This window comes from Gopherus evgoodei, chromosome 5 (genome assembly GCF_007399415.2).
Source record: "Gopherus evgoodei ecotype Sinaloan lineage chromosome 5, rGopEvg1_v1.p, whole genome shotgun sequence".
In the NCBI taxonomy this organism is placed as follows: domain Eukaryota; kingdom Metazoa; phylum Chordata; order Testudines; family Testudinidae; genus Gopherus; species Gopherus evgoodei.
In genome coordinates, this window is record NC_044326.1 from 62,974,453 (window position 1) to 62,999,427 (window position 24,975).

The 24,975-nt window shown below is 42.7% G+C and overlaps 1 protein-coding gene across 6 annotated transcripts in view; it reads left to right on the forward strand.

Moving 5' to 3' along the window:
* The window catches only part of IRF2 (interferon regulatory factor 2), a 63,336-nt gene that overhangs the window by 31,292 nt on the left and 7,069 nt on the right, over positions 1-24,975 (forward strand). For 5 of the 6 annotated variants that reach the window (XM_030563055.1, XM_030563059.1, XM_030563053.1 and 2 more), the window contains 5 exons: positions 5,995-6,094; positions 6,720-6,896; positions 10,451-10,497; positions 18,080-18,194; positions 23,274-23,438. In XM_030563055.1, coding sequence (XP_030418915.1) covers positions 5,995-6,094; positions 6,720-6,896; positions 10,451-10,497; positions 18,080-18,194; positions 23,274-23,438 — 604 coding nt within the window. The remainder of the gene's footprint in view (positions 1-5,994; positions 6,095-6,719; positions 6,897-10,450; positions 10,498-18,079; positions 18,195-23,273; positions 23,439-24,975) is intronic. The other variant, XM_030563054.1, reaches the window with a different exon arrangement.

Here is a 24,975-nt window from a genome sequence, read left to right on the forward strand (position 1 = left end):
TGAGCCTGATTCATTTATTCCCAATGAGATTCAGCATCCTGCATAAATGCCTGAAAGACAAAATACTGTGTGTACAGTATGTGACTGAGCAGGGCCAATAATCTTTGGAATTGTCAACACAAATAAGAGAGCATCACCTTTTCCATGGAAGAGTTGCATTGAATTTTAATAGAAATTGCTGGGTTCTAAATTAACTGTAGTCATTCAGGGCATCATTTTGGAAAGCTCAATAAAAGCTTGTGCTCAACATCTGTCAAAACAGAAGACAATGGTAGAATGTATAAGGAGTAGAATGAAAAATAACATTGATGATATAATGAATGCTATTATATAAGTCAATGGTATGCTCTTACCTGAAATATTGTGTTTAGTTCTGGTCTTAAAAAATATGAAGCAGAAATACAAGTGATTCAGATTTGGGTGATGATAATTATTAGATGCAAGAGAGATTTCCATGTGAAAAGACTGCGACTGTCAAGAAAAGTGATTGGTAAGTAGGATCACAGATGGGTACAATATAACAAAGAGCATAGAGAACATAAACTGGGGGCTCTAGTTGCAGTATGAAAAAGTGTAAGAACAAGGGGACTGTCCCAGAGTGACAGTGTTTGCTGAAGATATCACCTTCTTACCAGCCATTGATTCTGATGGGCAAGGTTTAAGTAGGTTCTGCTGATTCATTGAGACAGGTGGTTCATTACCTCTCCCCAAGGCATCTCTGAGGGCTGTGAAAGTGGCTGTCCAGCAAGAGAGAAGATAGTATGGGCTGAGCAGTTCTCGAGTAGGACCTCTAGGTACAGCCAAGCCTAAGGAAAAGGCTTGTCATTGTTTATGTTTTATGTCTTCGTTAACAAAGCAAACTCCAGGAAAGGGATAAAGTGAGTTTTTTTTACTCCACCCAATGTGGATTTTGCTTTAGAACAGATGGTTGCAGCCACCTGTTCACAAGGGCTTTCAATGAAACTGAAAAGACACATTTCACATTGAAAAACGGTTATTTCTGGTATCCAACCCATATTTAACATGTGGAACTTGTGGCCACTGATATCACTGTAGTCAGGAGTTTAGTAGGCTTCAAGAATAGATAGGACGATTCTATGACTAATGAGAACATCTATGGTTATATTGGATAGGATTGATTTTTACCTTACATGATATAAATCCTCATGCTTCAGGCCACAAACTGAGTGCAGTTAGGAAGAGCCTTCCCCTGCAGGCAGACTGTTACATAACTGACAACTAAAAGTTTACTTGCACCTTTCTTTGAAGATTGAAGTGTTAGGTACTGACTGCTGTTAGCAACAAGATCCTGGACAAATGGACCAGTGATCTTAGTCAACATGACAATTCCTATAGGGCTTTTATGAACCATCCTATAGAATGGAAGTAAATGTAAAATCACTGTAAAATCACATAAATTTTGCTGATGACATAACGATTGATGATGGAATGGTAAATAATGAGGACGACAGAGCAGTCAAACAGAGCAATCTGGATTGCTTGGTAAGGTAGCTGGGTCTGTTCAAACAAAATGTGTATTAATACAGCCAAATGGAAAGTTATATACCTGAGAACAAGGAGTGCAGGCCGTATCTACAGAACAGGGGGCTGTGTCCCTATCATAAATGGATAGTTAAAAGTTAATGGAACAGAAGTACTTCATATCTCTTTTGCCTGTAAAGGGTTAACAAGATCAGTGAGCCAGGCTGTCCACCTGACCAGAGGACCAATCAGAGGACAAGATACTTTCAAATCTTGAAGGAGGGAAGTTTTTGTGTGTACTGTTAGATTTTGGTGGTCGTTCACTCTGGGGGCTCAGAGGGACCAGACATGCAACCAGGTTTCTCTCCAATCTCTCCAATACAGGCTCTTAATTGCTCAGAATACTAGGTAGATAAAGCAGGTTAGGCTTATGGTTGTTTTCTTTATTTGCAAATGTGTATTTGGCTGAAGGGAGTTCAAATTGGTATTTTGCTGAAAAGATTTTAATTTGTACTTAAGCTGGGAGGGTATGCCCAGTGTCTATAGCTGAAAGACCCTGTACCTCTTCCATTTTTTAAATTTACAAAGATAATTTTTACTGTTTTTTTTTCTTGTTTAAGAACCTGATTTGTTTTTTTTATTCTGGTGTAAGACCCCAGGGAACTGGGTCTGGATCCACCAGGGAATTGGTGGGGAGAAAGGAGGGAAGAGGGAGAGAGAGGTTATTTTCTCTCTGTGTTAGGATTACTTTCTCTCTCAGGGAGAGTCTGGGAGGGGGAGAGAGAAGGAGGGGGAAAGGTGGATTTTCCTCACTGTTTTAAGATTCAAGGAGTTTGAATCACAGTGATCTTCCAGGGTAACCCGGGGAGGGGAAGCCTGGGAGAGGCAACGGTGAGGGAAAGGGTTTACGTTCCTTGTGGTAAGATCCAGAGGGTCTGGGTCTTGGGGTTCCCCGGGTAAGGTCTTGGGGGGACCAGAGTGTACCAGGCACTGGAATTCCTGGTTGGTGGCAGCGCTACAAGTACTAAGCTGGTAATTGAGCTTCGAGGAATTCATGCTGGTACCCCATCTTTTGGACGCTAAGGTTCAGAGTGGGGAATTATACCATGACAGTCCCACAAAGCGGTGACAGTGGAAAAGATTCCAGAATCAGAAATTCTTCTTGCTTTTTATATATATATTTTGAGGGGGAGGGCGGGGGGAAGGATTTTGTTTTGTTTCATTTCATTTGTGGGGATGGGGGAGTGGCTCTTGCCTCCAAGGGTGGGAGGTCTTTGCAGGATTGGGTCCTGCTCTGGATGGGGAGGTGGCATGGAAGCGGGAGGCAATTTGGATGGGGTAGGGCCCTAACTCTGAGGAGTGGGGGTGGTGGGAGTTGGAGGGGGCTTGCAAAGTGAGCCTGCCCTGCACTCATCCTGCAGTGACGGCTCCTACAGCTCCTATGCCATGAAGCTGGGCCTGGCTCCTCACTCTTGGCGCTGTGACCTGATGAGGAGGTAGCAGAGCGAGCCCATCCTGCACTCATCCTGCAGCAGCAGCTCCTGTCCTGTGGAGCTGGACCCAGACCTTCCCACACCAGGCATTGCAGCCGGCTGTATGGGATGGCAGAGCTACTCAGGTTTGGTCCAGGTGGTTGGGCCAGTCCTGAGTCATGCTGCAACCCCATGTGCCAAGTTGCAGCACCACTCACCAAAACTGAGTGGTGCTGCGACCCCACGTGCCAGGTTGCAATGCCCAGAGCAGGGAGCTGGGCCTGGTCCTGAGGATAGGAGTCATTGCTGCAGGGGAGCTTTTTTCTTCTTATACATTGATTTTCATTTCATGTCATGTTATTTCGAATTTTCCAAAACCAGGGGCTCTAGCCCTAGTTGACAAGCAACTCAGTGTGAGCTTCCTGTGAGATGTTGCTGCACAAAGGGCGAATGCAATCTATGGATGTATAAACAGGGGAGTAGTGAGCAGGAATAGGGAGGTAGTTTTTCCACTGTACATGGTCAGAGGAATTCAAATTGGAAATAAGACAAACACTTTCAACAGTGACGGTAATTAACCACCATCTCTTGATGTTTTTAGATCAAGACTGAATGTCTTTCTGGAAGATGTGCTTTAATCAAACACAGTTATTGTGTGCAATGCAGTAGTAACTGCATGAAATGTAAGGACCCGTGTAATGCAGGAGGTCAGACTAACATCAGACTAATGGCAGCACCCACAGGCTTAAAGTGGTTGCTATCATATACAGAGTTTATAGTTTGGCTCAATGCCTCTCAGCCTCCCGCTATACAAATTGTTCCAACACCCCTGCAGACTAGATGATCTAATGGTCTCTTCTGGCCTTAAAAGTCTGTGAATCTATGAATATAAGCACTCTTAAATTCTGTAGACGTTAATATAAAAACCTGGAGAACTTGATTAATTTTCTGTAGTACACCATTTGTTTCATCCCTGTTAGATTATATAAGACATTTCTGTAAAGTGTACTTACTGCCATCTTTAGCATGCTCAAATATCTCTCAAGCTCAAACCCATCTTTTATGAATGTAGAAGGTGCACAATAAATACTACGCAAAGAAAAGAAGAGGATAATTATATATTTAAACCAGCCTTGCGAAAATCCATTCACTCATCTGGGGCATGTATTTTGTTAACTGGCAAGAAATATATTATTATTATCTTCATTGTTGTTAAGTTAAATGTAGGCAAATGGAATTTTATGCTTAGGCTGATAAAATTTCACAACAATTTTGAAATGATGTTTAGAAAATACATCTGGCCCCAAACTTTTATAGTGTTTTTGCCTTGTTTCATTCATTCTCTGTCAGTTCTTTTGGTTTCAGTATTGCTTTGTTGATTCACTTGAGTATATTCCCTTTTGCTGCATGACCATCTCTCCCTTTGATACTCCTCTTAGTTCATGACACACACATTGTGTATTATCAAAGGGAATGTACTTGGAGAAAAGGTTCAGGGAAGCATTGAACTGGAGCTAGGGATTGCTAAATCATTGACTTGAACCATTACTGCTGTGTCTTGCATTGCAATGCTGTTTGTGCTTCCTACCAGGACGGTGGCTGGTTGGGAGCACTGATAGTGCTGACAGGCATTAAAGCTTTGAGCCTGTCCTTGCTGGGTTTGGATGCAGTGATGCTTCAAACCTGAGCACAGTGGGGGTGGGCAAAGAGTTTTCACCTTAGATATGATCAGTTATAGCTAGGGAATGAGGAGAGCTTCTTTTCAGACTGATCACTGTTTTGCAGGGGAGAAAATGAGGCAAAGAGAATAAATGAAAGGACATGGCCTATGTATAGAGAACGAGTGGGAAGAATGATATGAGAGAGAAATGAACATCACATGTCAAACTTCTGCTTTTGCCAAATTACAGGGAAGAGAGAGAAAGATGAGAATAGAAGAATAAAAATGAACATAACTATATGGTCCTAACAAACAAGAGAGAGAAAAGTTTGAATGGAGTCAGAAGCTGAAGTAAAAGGCAGAATCAGACAAAGAAAATATCACTGAGAGATGAGAAAAGAAAAAAAGTAAAACTTTACTTTTATAGAAATATTCATCTGAGAGAGAATACATATGGGACGTAGACTGGGAGAAGAGACAGATAGAGAAGGAAAAAAAGTGGCGCTGCAGGAAGAAGAGAAGACCACACAAGCTACAGTTTGTTAATTTTTAGATTATTTCATAGAAATGTATATAATGCATTGATCACAATGTTCTTAGATGTAACCTTCAGAGCCCTAAAGAAAGAGTACATTCTTCTGTTCTGTACTGAGATACTAAAATGATCCTTAGTCCCTCCTCTTTTGCATCCTGCTTCCTTAATGACCTTTGATTCCTGCTGTGAAGGAGTCTTGTACATTTCTCTGTGTTGTTGTGTCTGATTTGCTTACCTCACCCAATTTTAGATGTCATCATCTCCTACTGTGCTGGTGCCTCATAGGGTAAATTTTAAGCCCCTCACCCTCCTGCCCTCAGCAACAGCGTCGTTAGCTTTGCTCCTGTGCATGATTATCTTCAGACAAATTTCTAATTGTAAAAAGAAAAAATTCTGCAGTGCCAAAAAGTGCCTTGATTTGAATATTTATAAATGTGTGGTGCAGCATGTGTTATAAATGTGTCATCTTGGAAACCTGCCCAATTTTAGTCCATAAAGGGTAGGGTGACCAGATGTCCCATTTTTAAAGGGACAGTCCTGTTTTTGGGGACTTTTTCTTATATAGGTGCCTATTACCCCCCACCCCCATCCTGTTTTTTCGCATTTGCTCTCTGGTCACCTAATAAAGGGGCATTTGAAGGTTTCACAAACTTAGGGCTCTATCCTGCTCCCTCTGATGCCAGTGGATGTTTTGCCATTGACTTCAGCAACAGCAGGATTGTGCCATAAGGGAGCAAATGAAACAGAACACTTGCAGATGCTGGAACTGTAGATGTATTTTTAAATGAGTGGATTGAAGTCCTCAACAAATCTGTGAGTCAATCAGTGTTTGTTCTTCTTTACAGGAGAAGAAGATTTTTCAGATTCCCTGGATGCATGCTGCACGACATGGGTGGGATGTTGAAAAAGATGCTCCTTTATTTAGAAACTGGGCAATTCACACAGGTACTGGAACTCTCATTTCTGCAGACCAGCTTTTGTTTGCCTTTGTGTTTCTCCCGGAGATTTTCCCTTTAATTTTGTTCGCTTTTGCAAATGCGGTGAATGAATTTAAGGACCTGAATCTGTGAGATGCTGAGTACCTCTTGCGACATCCTTGGTACTCTCCTAACTTTATTGAGGGGCCGTATCTTGCTTCCATTGAAGACAACAGTGAAACTTCATTGACTGAAATGGAAACAAAATTGGGTTCAAAATCAGTGGGAGTAGAGACAGCTCAGCAGCCCTTATGCTCTTAAATTTTAATACAGGTTTGAACTAGGCATAATAAAGGTAAGTGCTATAAAAGCTTACTCGCACTACTGTAGCATTGCATCTGATCCACAACACCCATACTATTCCAGCTCGGGGCCTTTCTTGAGAAGAAGCTGCCCATCATATATTCTAGAGATGTGCATGAAAATGAGATCACCAAAAGAGCCTTCTCTTGCAACCTAAACTGTGGTTTGAACTTGTGCCTCCAGAATCAAAAGGAGTGCACTGACACTAACTCATAGTGCTACTAGCTCTCCTTGGGCTTTGAAAAAATGTTTAATATGTACCTAACTTTCTTTATTTTCTTGCTTGTTAGGAAAATTTCAACCAGGAGTAGATAAACCTGATCCAAAGACATGGAAGGCAAACTTCCGATGTGCTATGAACTCCTTGCCTGATATAGAAGAAGTCAAAGACAAAAGTATAAAGAAAGGAAACAATGCCTTCAGGGTTTACAGGATGCTACCCTTATCCGAAAGGCCTTCCAAAAAAGGTAGACAAAGGGACCCATGAACATGAAATCAGTGTTAGGTACCTAGCTGGATCTTAATTTGATGAGACTTCTACTCCAGAATCTGAGACCTGCACAATATGGCTGTTGTACCTTGGCTTCTGTGAAGTCACATGTATTTATCCAAAATATTCCCTGAATCTAGAAACTTTCCATGAAAAAATAGACAGACTGCATTAATTTAAAGGGATAATATAGTTTTTTGAAAGAGAGAGGATGCGCAGGATGTGATGTCTGAAGATCAAGTGTCTGGTATAAATTGGTTTAGCTTCATTGAAGACAATAGAGCCCTATCAATTAGCATCTGTGGCTCTGATCCCAGATATCTAGTCTGTTTCATATTTGGAGCAAAAAGGAAACTGTTATGGTCAAGATGGGACATGAAAGTTCTGATTTTTACTACATTTTAAAGGGAAAAACCAATCTACTTCTACAGTGTTACAATCATTTCATTTCTACTCCCAAAGAGAAACAAACTGACATTTTCCCCTATCCTATCAAGTTTCTGACTAAGTGTCTTACTGGATGGCACTTAGTACTGGAACAGGTATACATGGTTGGAGATCTGTGCTTTGTAGGAGATCCTTCCCTCCCCCTCTGCTCCCTCCCTTTGCCTGTACAAAAACACTCTTCCTGAAAGAGGTGCAGATGTGAATTATTCAAGAAACATTAATTTAGGCACAGATATCTACCACCTTATAGGACGTGGGAAAGCCATGGAAAATGGTGCCTTCCTCTCACCCATGCTTCCACCTGCTAAAGCCTCCTATAGCCCAATCTCCATAGAGTGTCCATAGGGGAGAAGATAGCATAGAGGCATCTCTGCCCTCTCTTTTGGACTTCTGGGAGATTTCTGTCTGACCAGAGTATCCTCCTTTCATGGAAGGAGATTAGGGAAGTAGTGGAGATGATTATAGTTAACAGACTCATTCAGAATTAGGAGGCAGACATCTTGCTGCCTGCTGGCTAATTAGGTTAGTAAAAAACGCACTCTTGGTTGGATTCTGTGGCAGAAATATGGTACATGCAGAGTGTAAATTAGCTAGGGTCTGTGTGGACATATCTTTTTCTGTGTTGTTTTTTTAATTATGTTTTCTTCATAAATAGATAGTGGCTAGGAATCTCAAAGAAAACAGAAAATACATCCCCTAGAGCTAGTGCTCCTCTGCAATCTGCTTCACATCCTATACCATTCAGAGTTCCTGCTCCAGGTTCCCTGCCTGAGTCCTCTACTCCTATCGGCCACTAGGCACTTACAGCTCCTGTTGGCCACTCTGCCCCTAGAATCATAGAAGATTAGGGTTGGAAGAGACCTCAGAAAGTCATCTAGTCCAACCCTCTCCTCAAAGCAGGACCAACCCCAACTAAATCATCCCAGCCAGGGCTTTGTCAAGCCAGGCCTTAAAAACCTCTAAGGATGGAGATTCTACTACCTCCCTAGGTAACCCATTCCAGTGCTTCACCACACTCCTACTGAAATAGTTTTTCCTAATATCCAACCTAAACCTCCCCCACTGCAACTTGAGACCATTGTTCCTTGTTCTGTCATCTGCCATCACTGACTCCAGCCTAGCTCCATTCTTTTTGGAACCCCCCTTCAGGTAGTTGAAAGCTGCTATCAAATCCCCCCTCACTCTTCTCTTCTCCAGACTAAATAACCGCAGTTCCCTCAGCCTCTCCTCATAAGTCATGTGCCCAAGCCCCCTAATCATTTTCATTGCCCTCTGCTGGACTCTTTCCAATTTGTCCACATCCCTTCTGTAGGGGGGGGACCAAAAGTAGACAAAATACTCCAGGCGTGGCCTCACCAGTGCTGAGTAGAGAGAAATAATCACTTCCCTTTATCTGCTGGCAATGCTCCTACTAATGCAGCCCAATATGCTGTTGGCTTTCTTGGCAACGAGGGCACACTGCTGATTCATATCCAGCTTCTTGTCCGCTGTAATCCCCAGGTCCCTCTATCTTCTTCTCCACCCAATCAGAGATTCCCATGCCAAACATTCCTTCCACTATTATCAAGCACGAGCCCTCCCCCTTTTTCCATTCCTCATGCTACCTGCAGCCAAACACTCCCAGTGGTGGTTGAAAGGCAAGGAGTGGCTGAGGTGATGCTGTGCTTGGTAAGGTGAATGTGACTGGAGGAGAAAGACAGGAAACCTGGCACTTAGAGGGGAAGGACTAGACTGAGCTATGTATGGCAGATTGGGCACAGCAGATAATTGGTCTTAAAGTTACTGGGTGTCACCCACCTATGATGGGCGGAGGGATAGCTCAGTGGTTTGAGCATTGGCCTGCTAAACCCAGGGTTGTGAGCTCAGTCTTTGAGGGGGGCCGCTTAGGGATCTGGGGCAAAATCAGTACTTGGTCCTGCTAGTGAAGGCAGGGGGCTAGACTCAATGATCTTTCAGGGTCCGTTCCAGTTCTAGGAGATGGGTATATCTCCATTATTATTGTGCATTTTATAGACTCTGGCATACCTTGATGCATTCAAATCTGTAAGGTTCTCTTCATAGTCATAAAGGCTAGAAACATAACTTGTCTTCAAAATGACAGCTGAGTTTCTGGAGCACAGAGCTGATTCTGGAATACACAGGGCCTTGTCTGTAATTTCATAATGTGTTGCCACCTTCCTGCTCTGTCTCTTAAATAAATTGAGGCACAAGTAGGGGCAAAAGAAACTGACTGCAAGGATTTTTAATTCACAGTGATGCTCAATGTCCCAGTACAAGGGATGGCTGAATCTCATGGGGTTCAAGGTTTTGTGAATATGGTAAACTATTTGGATTCTCAAAACAAGTGTGATTTTACAAATCATTCTCATTCTAATTGACATTCATGTGTTTTTTTCCAAGTATGATTACATTCAAACACACTTGTTTTTCTAACTAAACGGAACCTTGTAATACATATTAGGAAAAAAAAGGCCATTCATGGGTGCTGGAACTAGGGGGCTGGGGGATCTGCTGCACCCCCTGGCTTGAAGTGGTTTCCATCACATACAGGATTTACAATGTGGTTCAATGGCTCTCAGCACCCCCACTGTATAAATTGCTCCAGCACACCTGGGGCCATTTAATGCCTCCCGCCTACAAGCTAGGCTGAATGAATGGGCGAGCTATGTATGGTGTACTGCATAGACTGTATTTATTTTTAATTCAGAGTGTGCTTTCTCCCCCTCTGCTCCTTTTTTTTGTCCCTGTTTTTTAATCTGTCCTCTGTCTTCCTTTTCCCCTCTGTTTTTCCACTGGATTTTTTCCTCTTCTCTGCCCCATCAATGCTGCTTTTTTACAGTATTTCCAAAGCAGACCATGTACCCAAAATATTCAAACTGAACTTTTTGGCCCCTCAGTGCTGTACTGTGCTCAAAATTAAGCATAATGAGTCCTCCCATTCCTGCCAGGTCCTGATGTTTTGAGGCACCAAATGATATTTCCTAGTTAGTATTTATTTTTTTCTGCCAAGGGGTAGGTGGCGGTTGATTGGTTGTTCATCTCACAGTTGGTTGTAACAGAACTTCCTTCCTTCCATTGCTCCAGGAAAGAAACCAAAGACTGAGAAGGATGACAAATCCAAACAAATAAAGGTAAGAGTTGGCTGTTTAACAGTGAGTGACACTCTAGCTTGTGTCAATTATTCTATTATAACTTTTCTTATACCCACTCTAAAATAATATCCGAGCTACTTGTCGTCCATTCTGCCATCTTTCTTTGCCTGTGGTTTGTCGCCTTACGTCTTTTGAATGGCACACATTGCATTTCTTTAACATGATGCTCGCAACTGTGGCTGATGTGATGAGAGTAGCACTAGCTTTTGTGTTGCAGCTGAATATTGGAAAACAGTCAGCTTGTGGATATATTTAGCAAGTGTACATTTGTGTGGATAGAAATAAAGTAACTTTGTAGGGAATGGTCCTAGGCAACAACAATACCCTGTATAATTAATTTGTATGCTGTTGTGTTGAAAATGAGTTTGTATTTAGGTAAGAACAGTAGCTCTAATAGAGTTGCAATCTGTGTTCATGACTCCTTTGCACATCCTGGAACTGAGCGCAGAGCTCCTGCCAAAACATACTATGGGCCTGAACTTGCCAATCCTCACTAGCAAGTGTTGTGCTTCCTAGCTGGAATAGTTCCATTGAAGTCATTAGAGAGACTCTGACGCATGCTCCAGAGTAAATGTTAGCAGGACTAGGCTGTAAGCCAGAAATAAATCAGAAATCTTGTTCAGAAAAAATAAGTGAAAACAAAAAGTTTACCGTCTCAAATCATTAGCAGAACATGAGGCAAATCCTGCAACCTTTTCTCAGGCAGAACTGTCATTGAAATCTGTGTGCACAGTAACAGCTCCTTTGTAGTGTATGAGTTGTAGCTGTGTGCAGTAATGAGCAAACCCTGACTTCTCTGCCACTCCCTATTAAAAAGAGACCAAATTCAGCCCTGCCGTTAGCAGGTTCCGCTGTCCCTGGGGTCAGTGGTAATTTTGTCTGCTTACACCAGAGGAGAATTTGGCACCAGCTGTTGTGAAGTCAGTGGGAATTCTGTCTGAGTATGTACTGAAGGGTCTGGCCTTATATTTCCCCTAATTAAATGGGAATTTTTGAGAAGAAACTGTAGTTCTTATATATGTGTGAGCTATTCCACGTAGGAGGCTCTGCATGCCATAGCCCCCTTAAGGGCATGGAAAGGATTTTATGCATGGTGAACTCAAAGACTCTTTTTGAAATGCACCCTTGTTAAAATTGAATTCAGGGAAAAATTCTCCTGATGCATCACAGAATCAAATTCTCCACAGTTGGACAATGGTTTTCAATGGAAGGAGGTGGCAAGCAAAACCTGTGCTGGCATTTGTCTCATTTAATACATAAGTATACTTAATATTTCAAGATATTACTTTATTGTATTTTTATTGAGTTTAAGATTGTTTTAAAACAATACTATTTAACCCTAGTATCCAGATTACATCGCCACCAGTATTCATTTGAATGTAAGTGCCAATCATAATTGGCAGTCAGAGGGATGCAAATTGCCACCCGAGAAACAATTCTCTACCCATACCTTTCTCTGTCTGATTGGAGCAGCAGCTGGTGGCCTTCAAGGCCAACCACTAGCTAACACTATCTTAACTCCTCCCCCCCCACACTTCCTTTACAGTCACAACGTTAAATAAATAAAAGCAATAGCACTGGCTCCATTCATGAGAAATGCTGCCCCTCTCCTACTCACATGGGTCCAGTCCTCTGAGCACTCATTTCCAGAGTAGTTCAAGAGAAGTCAGTGGGATTGTTACTCATGGCATTATGTCTGGTAATAAGTATTCGTAGGAGTAGACCCCAAGTGTTGGGAGCAGCATCTTCCGGATATTATATCCTGTAACACTGGAACATGTAAGCTGTTTGTCCGTGCTTCCAGCCCACTCTCCCACACACCAATGAGATTAGAACTCACCAGCCCCTGTGAGCTGGCGCCAGGATGCTATCCCAGAATATTCTGGTTTATTTCAACAACTGTGCATGTGCTGATTTTAGATTGTTTGTTAGTTTTAAAACGATTGCAGCCTCTCAACAACTATTAGAATGCCATCAATTATTGCAGAAGTAATAGTGATCCTTTATTCACATGCTGCCACATAGGTAAAGGATAACTAATTTACAAATATGTTGTTTGAAAATTGAAACACACGTACAATTTTCAAGTCCACAAAGGTGTGTTGTTGATGATTCAGATTCTTTATTTATTTTTATTTTATTTTAAACGAAACCTTTGCACTTCACCTTTAAAACGGTCAGGGCCGGCGCTTCCATTTAGGCGGCCTAGGCAATCGCCTAGGGCGCCAGGATTACTGCAGGGGCGGCATTTTGCCGGGGGGGGGGGGCGGCAGGCGGCTCTGGTGGACCTGCCGCAGTCGTGCCTGCAGAAGGTCCCCTGGTCCCGAGGCTCCAGAGCCACGGACCAGCGGACCTTCCGCAGGCACTCCTGCGGCACATCCACCAGAGCCGCGGGACCAGCGCGCGGGGTGGCGAAATGGCCGTGCACCTAGGGCGCTAAAAACACTAGCGCCAGTCCTGAAAACAGTGTTTCATTCTCATGAAGATAACTGGGAAACATTTCCATGACATGATGCCTGTTAAAGTGCCTGAAATAATCCCATGGTCTATACTTTACAGATGGAGAAGACTGAGTGCTCAAAAGGAGTTAGGTTTTGTGACACAGTGCATAACTTTTAGATGCTCAGAAAATCACAGGGACAATGCTGAAATTTGCAAAGACTGAGTTAGACATCTAGGTTCCCTATATAATGAATAGGAAGAGCTAGCACCTTAGAATGATATTCTCTAAAGCCAATATGTGAGGCAGGGAGACACCTAAGCTAGCCAGTGGGAGAGGCTGACAAGAGAACTGAATACTAAGCGCTGCCCCTCTTACAGAGATAGGTGCACAAAGATGCAAGAAGGTGCTGATCTCTGTTGCTGATGCTCACCTTATAACTTTTGGCCCTATGGTAAAGCGCTCACCTGGAATGTGGGAAACTCAGGTTCATTTCCTCCCTCAGGCGGGGCGGGGGAGAGGAATTGAATAGGGTTCTCCTACCTCTCAGAAGAATATTCTGATGTGGGGGCTCCCTCTGTCTCTCCTGCTGAATCTGTCCCACTGTGGAAAAGTGAAAGAGAAATTGGAGCAGGGGGACTGGACCCAGGGTCTCCCATGTCCCAGGTGAGTGACCCTAACCACTGGACTGTGGAGCCATTCTCTCCCCCATCCCCCCCAATGACTGTGAATAAATATTTAAATAGTCATTGGGCCAGCAAGATTGGGCCCCCAGCTCCAATCACAGTTTCATTATTTATCCAAATTGGAACATCTTCATCAGGAGAGACTCAGCAACCCCCCACCAGAACATCTCGTAGTACAGTGGCTAGAGCACTCTCCTAAGAGGTAGGAGACCCCTGTTCAAATCCTCCCTCTTCCCCTCTGCATGAGGGGGAAATTGAACCTGGGTCTCCTGCATCTCAGGTAATTACTCTAACCACAGGGCTCCTCCTCCAAGTGGGCTTTGGTGGGACCTGATCTGGAAGGCAGCGTCTGAGTATGCCTACTGGTCAGCTCCCACATGCAACTTCAGCATCTTAACACCTTTGTATCTCCTGGTTTGACAGTCGCTCTGGGAGCTTAGGTGGGAGGTAGGCATCCAGACACCTAGGGTGAGCCAGCAGTGCAAATGCCCAAAGGCAGAGACATTGGTCCTGAGGGAATTTTTACCCTGAAAATGTGATTAGGTATCTACAGGGGTTAGGCAGAAGTCTTGTGCCTCACAGTGGAGCCAAAACTGGGACATAGATGCCTAATTCCTTTTGAGCATCTGGCCCTAGATCCTCAGCTCTGACACCTTTCTGTCTCCACAGTTCTACAGTGCCAAAGGCTGAAACAGCCCCTCATGCAACATAAAGCAACCTAATTCAGTCTGCTTCAAGTTACACTGTCTGCTGCATTCCCATAGGGATTGGTCCACTGACTAAGTACCAGCTGGGACACAGTGTGCTCCCTTCCTGCCCCCAGCATACCCCTCCTATCCCTGCCCCTGACAAACCCCTGCTGAAAATCTCCAGCTGCTTCCTTGAAGTGGCTTTAAGATCCTCTTTGTACCAATGAGGTGCTGGTGCAGTGCAAAGTGGACTTAGTCAGGGCCAAGAATCTGGCCCTAACTTCAATTTATCTATTGCTGATTGTCAGTATTAATATTGATAGTACACTGGTGCCCAGTCAATATTGGTAGCTCTTTTATGCTAGGCATTGTACAAACATGCAAATGTTTGTTTTGTGGCTGCAATGTTAGGGTCCCATTGGAAAACTACTGCCTAACTTTTACAAACAGATGATAGGCAGAAAAGCATCTGTGATGGCAGAAAAGTACCACTTTTATAGTAACCACTTGCACAGTTTGTTCTGAAGATTTTGGCTTGGATCAGTTTTTGCTGAGTGGAGGCAGAATTCAAGGCAGAGAGAGAGGAATTGTCACAGTTCAGGGCAACTGCACCTGTATTTCCCCTCCATGGTCCACCAAGGCACCCATTCTAGGCATCTGGCTCCAGCTGTCACCTGTCCTGGGTGGAGACTTGTGTCTCTGTCCCTCCTGATCGAGGGTTTTCTAGGCTGCACGGTTTCCTGCCTACATTGTGATATCCCAAGCAAGCTAGACTGCCTAAGCAGGCCAGTGTCTGTGTTTTGCTCTGTCTCCAGAGGTTATGACCAGGTAATTGCCCACAGTTAAGTTACCACGCAGTCCTTTCTAAGCAGGCACATTTATTCTTAAGGTGGAAGCATTAAAGAAAAAAAATTATTAAAACAATAAAAGAGCCTATACACATGCTAATAAGTTTACCAGAGATCACCCCTTTCTCTTCAGCAGGGCTTTGGTAGAAGTCAGCCCTTCAAACCCCATCAAGGATTTTTTCTGTGGTTACAAGTTCATATCTGCTTTAGCTCAGAACAAGCACACTGACATTGGGCAAATTAGCCTGTTTCTTTATATATAGTGTGGCCTTTGATCGTCAGATTCTGAGAACAGGAGACCATGATCCCTTCCTGAGTGCATAGCTTTAGAAGGCTGGGTTTTTGCATAAGTAGAGGGAAGGAATTTGCATTCCCCTTCCTCTAGCTGTTTCCCAGGAACTCCACTTTACATGTATTGTCCCAAAAGGTCATTTTTGTCTGCCATATTGTTCGATATAGTAGTCTGATCATCCAAGCCCACAATAATACATAACCTTTGCATTTAATACAGTGGACTCCAAAGATAATTAATTCAATAAGGGTTTTCAAGGCTATTTCAGGAAATTGCCATATATATCACATCAATTTTAAAAAGCTCTTTAATGTATTTGAACAAACATGCACCATTTACTTCACGATTTACAGTAGGGGTAAATTTGTCTCCATCTTTTACACTATTCCTATTTAGCATTTTTCAATGTACGGTACTTTATTCAGCATCCACTGCTAACAAGAGAAAATTTGTGTTTCACTTTAATTTCCACAATCAATTCTGATTTTAAAAAAATCACAAAAAATTGGTGCATGTTCCCAGATAATTTGGGACTATTCTGATCTTTAGCTCTTGCTGTAAATTCATCCTGCTTGTGTCCATCTGACTCGGTTTTTAGACAGTAGGCCCTGTCCTGCCCTCGGTGAAAACAATGAGAATTTTCCCATTGATTTCAGTAGGAGCAGCCTCAGCCCTGCTATAGTAAGAATAAATGGTGGTTTTATAACTTGTTTCATTGCTTATCAGGTGTAGCGTATGGGAACTGTAGCAGGGAAACACCCCACTGGAAACCTTCCCAAGACCAATAGATTATAACCTACCAGTGCGTGTTCTCACATGCACACATAGTAAGTTATCCATTTAGAGAGATTTATAACAGCTTACAAGGCAGCCAAGCTTTGAGATGAACTGAGTACAAGTAGTACATGTCATATACATGATATAAGTACAAATATTTGCCTCATAATGACATATATCCCCAGGTAAAAACCCCATATGCTTCATCTTCTCCACAGTTCCTGAGAGGGAGAGAGAGAGAGAGAGTGTGTGTGTGTACACCAAAGGCCTGATTCTCTTCTCACACTCATTTAAATTAAGAGTAACTTCACTGAGTTCAGTGGAGTCTTTCTGGTATTAAACCAGTGCATGTCAGAAGAGAGTCATGTCCCAAGTAACGCAGAACTTTTTGTAGTCCTAATTTTTCTTTGCTATCCATGAGTCCTTTATGAAGGACCAGTGAAAGTTATCAGAATTCATTCTTTCCAGTTGTGGGCTGAAGACACTGATGCTTTGAATTATGGGACTGACGCAGCTGACATCACATATAAAGGGCCTGATTCTTATTTATGCAAAAGGCATTTTACACAGCTCTGGCAGAGTAAAGGGCCGTTCAGATGGAACTGAACTATATTGTCACTCACTTTAAGGCCCCATTGTAAAGACAGAAAGGTGTAAATGAGAATCAGAACCAAAAATGGTAACTACTTGGTTGGTAGCACTGCAGCTATGACTGCCAAATACTATCCAGTTAGAGCAAGCTCTTTAGAAAAGGGACATCCCACTGTCCCTACAGTCTCTCTGACACCATGATCATAGAGTTTATTGGATTTACAGAGTGAAGGGGTGGGAACAGAAAACTTGAAGCCCAGTTCACCTTTGCCCTACGCCTTGTGTGTTCTTTTATACCCATGCAAAGTAAGTGTAAAACACTACCAGATCTGAATGGTGTCATGTTACACCTACTTCGCGCTCAGTTTGCTCAGACGTAAATGATCACACAAGTTTCAGGGCAAACTTGAATCAGGCCCTTACTATTAATCCTGGCATTGTCAGTCCCAAATCAAATTTTATCTTGAATGATTTATAGGCCTTGTCAGGCATCCAGCAGGGAGGAGGGCTGATCTTGCAGTTAATCCCCTGTTTTAAAATAATGATGATAGCCTGTTAAAGAACTCCCAAGTTTTTATAATAACTTCTAAAGTATATTCAAAAGAGAGTTACATAGATTTCCTAGCTGACACGCAGCAAATGCATAGAGGTATATTGTGTATAGAACAGAGGTGGTTGTTTTCCCAACAGAATTGCCCTATGACAACAGCTTTGACAAGATCTAGAAGGTTTGATTTAGTATAAATGCTTTGTTTTGTTTTAGACTCTTTTGCTAGAGAAAAATTAAGGATAGAATTTAGTAATTACTGTACCTGAGGCATTATTTCAGAAAGAATTCACTGCTGCAGTATGTTTGGAAAACAGTGAGGATGAATATTTAATAAAATGCTGTTTTAAGGCAGTGTGTCAGCCTCATTACCCCCCAATGTTAATCTTTTATAACAAATAGTGTATTAATTGATTTGTTCTTTGGAGACCTCGCTGTCAACGTAAAGTGTGACTTTTAACTTAAGTTTAAATGGAGAAGGCATGAAAATGCCGTTATCTCTGGCCTCCTTTTGGAGAACTTAAGTATTGATCTTCATCCTGCTTCTACCTGGGGACAGTGGGTATGCGACAGGCAGAAACTGATTTGCTATGTTGTGATCTTGGCACAAAGAGATGAATAGGGAATAAAGTCAAAGTTCCTAAAATAAACCAAAACTAAATCTGACACAACTCCACTGTTTTCATTCTAGCAAGAACCAGTTGAGTCATCTTTTGCAGTGACTAATGGAATAACTGAGGTCTCTTCCGACTACTTCCTACCCTCCACTATAAAAAGTGAAGTTGACAGTACTGTGAACATTGTAGGTAAGTGCTTCCAGTGCATACTTTTCACAAGTGGTAAACCAGTATGCATGTGTCTTTAGACTTTAAACTCCCGTTCATGACATAGATGGTATCAGAATAGCACATATGACTGCAGGAAGCTGACTCTAGCAACAGTATGTTACATTTTGGAGTTTGCCAAAGTTATAAAACATGCTTCACAGGACCACGTGTGTGATCTAAAGGTTTGCCACAAACCCAGGATGTGAGTTCAGGTCTCTAGCTCAGTCCCTTGCTCTAAGGCTAGCAGGGGTTGGGAGCAACAAGCTCATCTCCTGAGGGGGGAAAAAGTATTTCTCATCCCTTTGGTGGCCTTTCCTGACATTAACCAACTCCAGAGAGAACCACATACAGCATTCCACAGCTAGGTTGATATTTTAGCCAGTACACAGTGAACAGTAACATTGGGGCATCGAAGTTGAAAGTTCTCATGATTCCAAGATGGCTTGAAGGGCTTTTGACAGGTTGCTATTTTGGTGGTAATTTAAAAATATATATTAAAGGGTTAAATGTGATGTGACTCAGATTATTTTAAGCATCAACAGCGACGATGAATGAAAACTGCATTTAAAACTGGTGCGTTAGGAGTTAGCCGACAGAGTGAAATGTGAATAATTGGTTCTTAGCAATGTAAGTTGGGTTATGTTTTGACAGCTCTTTGGCTGTACTTATTGTTAGAGTGAAATGAAATCCAATCACCACTTGGCCTAGAATGTCTATTTTTTTCTGTACAAGATGAAGTGTTTGAAAATACGTTAACTTTCTCTGTGCAAAGATGATAGGGTTTAGTTGCAATGACTTGTTTTTTGTCACATTTATTTTGCAGGCTAAGTTGTAGGCTTTTTCACTGAGAGACTTTTCTGGATGGAAAATTTATGGGTGCTTCTGCTCTCCAGGGAGCAGTACATTTAATTGCACTGTGTTTTTTGTGAGCATGTTTAGATTTCTACTCCTTCTATTACAGAGGGTCTTAAAATTAGCCTTGGAGGAATTCCAGCGCTGTAATGAAACATATTTCCCAAGTAAGTCATACCCAAGCGCAAAATTGAAATCTAAAATACCCCAAAGTTGGTGTGGAGCCAGTGGGAAGAAACTATACATTTTTGCTTTATTTAGAAAACTATAAATCAAACAATGGACAATTTAAACCCTTTTGGGGGCATATTGAGCCTGATCCCCGTTAAGTCAAAAGAAAGACTGACTTCAGTGGACTATGGATTTGGACTAGGCTTGGGAAGTACTGAGTGCTTTCAACTCCCATTTAACTTCACTGGAAGTTAAATACACTCTGCACTGATAAGAGGTTCTCAGTAGTTCATAGGAAAAGACTAGTGTGGCACTAATACAGTCTGGTCTATGTGCCATAATAAAAATAAGGAAAGTTCTTCGAGTGCTTGCTCATATCGATTCCAATTAGTTGTGTTTGTGCCTAATTGGAATGGATATGAGCAACACATCTCAAAAAACAACAGTTACAAAGGTGAGTTACCGTTTTTTACTCAGGCAGACAGAAGCGAACCCAAATGTTGTAGGGCTTTATTTTTGCCATTGTTGCCAGGTATACATCATTCATAGCAGGAATACCTAGGGCCAAATCCTGCTCCCTTCACTCATGTGAGTAATCTTTATTTCACGAATAAGGCAATTGGGATTTGGTCTATAATTGAGAGCATCCTGTTTGTGTGAGTGCTTTCTAGTTTAATTATCTAGGCCGTGTAATTCGGATAGGCAGCAAACAGGGAAATCCTTATTTACTATTCCAAGGAGTTTTTCAACACAAACAGGAAGAAAAAAAAAAAGAGAGAGAGAGAGGCAGAATAGATTCATCCTGTGTGTGCCGGGGAGGGGATGGGAAAGAGGGCGATGGTGCAGCTGAGGCTAAGCCCATGGCATTTTGTCCAAGCTCCCAGTATTTTTGCTGATGAGCACTGAATTTCTCTCTCGGGGTTGAGTAAGAATTGTCCAGGTACTGAAGAGAAAGATAAGGCCATCAAGGCAGAGTGTTCTTAATAAGACAGCATTGCACAATACAGTGCTTTCACACTGATAATGAACATGGGATGTTTTTTCCCCCTCTCTGCTCTTATGGAGAGCTTGCTGCAGAACCAGGAGGAATGTTGTTTACAGTGGAAATAAGTATCTGGAGCAAAGTGGTAGGAATTCTAAATCAGGCTCCTTTTAAAGAGCCTAGTCAATGTCTATTTAAAGTTTTGTTTGCTGGGATTGCTTCATAAAATACTGGTCTCGGGAGGTTTCCAGATTAGCTACTTGTCATTTTACAGAACAAAATTATATGCAGTTATTTTAACTGGGAAAAAATGCTGCTTTAGTTTTTCTTGTTTAATGCTTTTGCTAATAAGAATAGCATCTGCAGTTATGTCACCTCTGAGAAGAATGACTAAGTCTGTCATACATCAGTATATAATCTTGGCATGAGTTTGGGGCTAGAAGAAATGTCTCCCCTGCATCCCTCCTGTTACAATATTGTCTAATTTTCTACATATGTTGTGGTTACTTTTTAACTTGTTTTGAAGCATCCGATATTGGCCATTGTCAGAGACAAAATACCAGACTACAGGAACAGTTGATCAGATCCAGTATGGCAATTCCTATCCGTTAAAACAGGCAAAGCAATCCATCATTTTATAATCCTTCGGTATAACAGTATATCACTACTTACAAATCACTCTGAACCAAATCCTGCAGCGCAACAAAACTCCCATTGAAATCCATGAGACTTTTGCCTGAGTAAGGAGTTTTGACCTGCTATATTCAAATGAAGATAGAACATAATTTTCTCTTGTCTTTGATTATTGTGAATTCTGAGGAACACTCACGAGACTAGGTCTAACTCTGAGCTTTTTGTCACCTGCTGCTTATTTTAGATTTATATTTGTGCACAACTTCTGCTTAGCAAATGTATTTCACATCAGTGCCGGAATCCCTGTTAATTTTAAAAACCTTTCCTCGTGTAGCGGGGGGCAGACCACATACTGCGGATGTGCTCTCTACAATATAATGCTCCCTCTATTTAGTAGACAGAGGATGCATTTTATTAGTGTAATTGTTTTATGATTATATTGTTGAGATAAAGAAGTTGTAGAGCAAGTATTTGTCTATCTGTGGGTTGAACATGTAACTGGAATTTCAGGGTTTTCTTCCTGGCTTTTACCTTTGTTTCACTGTCAGTTAACCTCTGGGTACCTTAGTTTACTCATCTGTAAAACAGGTATAAAAATATTAAGTTGTCTCACCGCTGTGTTGTGTGGCTTACCTAATGTCTGTAAAGTGTTTTGGGATCCTTGGATGAAGAACTTGCAGAATATTACAGGCTGCCTCAACTTTGTAGAGAGTAAAAAAATGGAGCTTTTTCTAACCAAGGTGTGGAGCAGCATTTACCTGCCGAAGTGGGAAATTCCTTTGTTAATATTTAACCAAATTGCAGTGCAGAGATCATGAAATACATTTCAGTCACCGACCCTGGTGCTTAGAGGCTGACAGCTCGACATTGCTTTTTACATATGGCAGTTGGTATTGCAGGGGATGGCAAGAAGTCCCTGCCTCTAGGAGAAACTCGGCCAGATTCATTCCCTGTTTAAAACCACTGAAGTCAGTAGAATTACCCAGGGATTATTTGGGCCACTGTCTGTAAATGAGTTTTGAACCACTGTGCCTTACATTACCTGATGTGTATCAGGGCATCCAAAGTCCACAAAGCATTGACAACTTGCCAGGTGCTGCATCTGACTTACATTAAGAGGGTTGTACTGCAGCTACACATCACCATTAATACAGAAGTGCAGCACACAGTAATCACTGATTCTAGCAAGTAATGTTCTGATGAAGATGGAGCCCTGTATACTCTGGTAAGGCCTTATTTCTGTACTAAAGATTAACATAGCTACAGGCTGCATTGTGGAACTGTGGGCTACCTCTGGCTGGGGGCCACACTTACTGATCTGCTTAAGCATTTCCAGTGGTGACAACTAGAAAGGAAGGAGGCAGCTTTGAAGGTGTTAGAGACTGAAAACATCAACCAAAATTTCCTTAGAAGCCTTGTTAGAAACAGTCAGGGATGGAGTGAGAAGACCACAATTTAGCTATTAATGCAGGGGTGGGCAAACTTCTTGGCCTGGGGGCCACATCTGGGAATAGAAATTGTATGGTGGGCCATGAATGCTCAAAATTGGGGTTGGGGTACAGGAGGGGATGAGGGCTCTGGTTGGGGGTGCAGGCTCTGGGGTGGGGCCAGAAATGAGGAGTTCATGGTGTGGGAGGGGGCTCCGGGCTGGGGTGGGGGAGTAGGATTCAGAAAGGGGTGCAGGCTCTGACTAGGGGTGTGAGCTCTGGGGTGAGGCTGGGGATGAGGGGTTTGGGGTGCAAGAGAGTGCTCTGGGCTGGGATCTAGGGGTTTGGAGGGTGGGAGGGGGATCAGGGCTGGGACAGGGGGTTGGGGCGTGGGGAGAGGCTCAGGGGGTGCAGGCACCAAGCAGTGCTTACCTCAAGCGGCTCCCAGAAGCAGCGGCATGTCCCTTCTCCATCTCCTATGTGGCGGTGCAGCCTGGCGGCTCTGCACACTGCCCCATCTGCAGACACCACCCCTGCAGCTCCTTTTGGAGTGCTGGAGGGGGCCATTGAAGCATGTAGGAGCTGAGGGGCGGGGAAGGACCATGCCACAGCTGCTGGGAGCCGCGTGGTGCGGCCCCCGACCCTGTGCCCTGGCTGGAGTGCCGGAGCGTGGCTATGCCATGGCTTCTGGGAGCCACGTGGAGTGGTCCTCTACTCTGCTCCCTGGTTGGAACGCTGGAGCGGGGCCATGCTGCAGCTTCTGGGAGCTGCATGGAGCAGCCCCCGACCCTGCTCCCCGGCTGGAGCACTGGAGTGGGGCAGGCCCCAGACCCCACTCCCCAGTGGGAGCTCACGGGCCGACTTAAGACAACTCACGGGCCGGATTCGGCCCATGGGCCAAAGTTTGCCCACCCCTGTACTAATGCAACAGTTCAATGTGTCTGACAAATCAGGGAGTCTTGCAATAACCTATTTCTTCCTTCTCATATGGAGTTGTAGGACAGCCCCACCTTGATGGCAGTACAGAGGAGCAGGTGATAGTTGCTAATCCTCCTGATGTTTGCCAAGTAGTAGAGGTGACAACAGAGTGTGATGAGCAGCCCCTCAGCATGAGTCAGCTGTACCCTCTGCAGATCTCCCCAGTCTCCTCCTATGCAGGTAAGTCATTCCTCAAAAGAACTTTCACAAGATTCAGGAGAGCTCACAGGGTAGTGCTGGAATGTTACATAGGCCTAAGCAATTAGGCAAATACCATAGTTGGGGAGGTGGTGCATGGTTTCTTTGCTTTGTACCATAGGATAGTTGATGGAGATTCTGAAACATACTTTGCTGGTCATTTTTTTGGACTTGAGTTCTAATACTTCCAAGTATCTTCCCTAATTTCACACTGGGAAGCCAGAAAGCAACATCTATCTTAAGAGGGAAACATAAGTGCCAATTCAGTAAACCTTTATGGGTGCAAAATCACTTAGGGATGCAGATCTTTTATTAGAGAGACAGTGTCAATTTAAAACGGGTCAGCAACCTTTCAGAAGTGATGTGCCGAGTCTTCATTTATTCACTCTAATTTAAGGTTTTGCGTGCCAGTAGTACATTTTAACATTTTTAGAAAGTCTCTTTCTCTAAGTCTATAATATATAACTAAACTGTTGTTGTATGTAAAGTAACTAAGGTTTTTAAAATGTTTAAGAAACTTCATTTAAAATTAAATTTAAAATGCAGAGCCCCCCAGACTGGTGGCCAGGACCCGGGCATTGAGAGTGCCACTGAAAATCAGTTTGCGTGCCGCCTTTGGCACGCGTGCCTTACATTGCCTGCGCCTGATGGGCCACTTCAACGTGAATGGTCCCTTAGCATAAGTGCTAACTACTGATGCATCTGTTTGAACTTGTATTTAGCTATGACTCTGAGTTCCTTTCCCAGACCTGAGGAAGAGCTCTGTGTAAACTGAAAACTTGTCTCTCTCACCAACAGAAGTTCGTCCAATAAAAGATATTACCTCACCCACTTTGTCTCCTAATGCTGCAAGCAAATGTCTTTCCCTATAACACCTTTGATTGTAAAAGGTGAAAGAGTTAAAAATCCAGTGTTTCTGCCATTATTTATACAGGTGTTTTTTGCGTTTTTTTTGGTATTTCTCTCAGCTTCAACTGAAAATCAATGAAGTTAGTTTCACTTTGTTGACATTTTAATATCACTTTCAGATTCTTAGTGCTGCAGTTTGGGGGCTTTAAATGCTGATGGGGAAGGTTTGTTTAAAAACAACTGTTTTCATTGGATATTTTCAATATGAAAACATTTCTACCTTTTATAAAAGCTTGTTTTTACAATATGTAAACACCGGCCCAAATTTCAGTTGACAGCGTTATTTTACTATTGCTGCCTATGTCACTGAAGTTGATTTTAGAGTTATTGCATTTGCTCTTCATCTCACGATTTCCCTTGATTAGTCGCTATCATTGGTTTACAGATGAATCCTATTTTAAGAGGCTTGGGAGGCATAATGGCCTGTTTTTCTTTTCCCCTTCTCTCCCTGCACAATTTTGTTGTTACATGTTGTATCTCCCACTGTCCACTCCAGTTTTCTTTAGCATTTATCGTCCTGTAAAGCAAGAAAGTTGTATATACAGTATATTTTGTCCATTTACTGTTTCCATGTCGTTCACATTTACTAATTGTCCCAGGGATTGTCCCA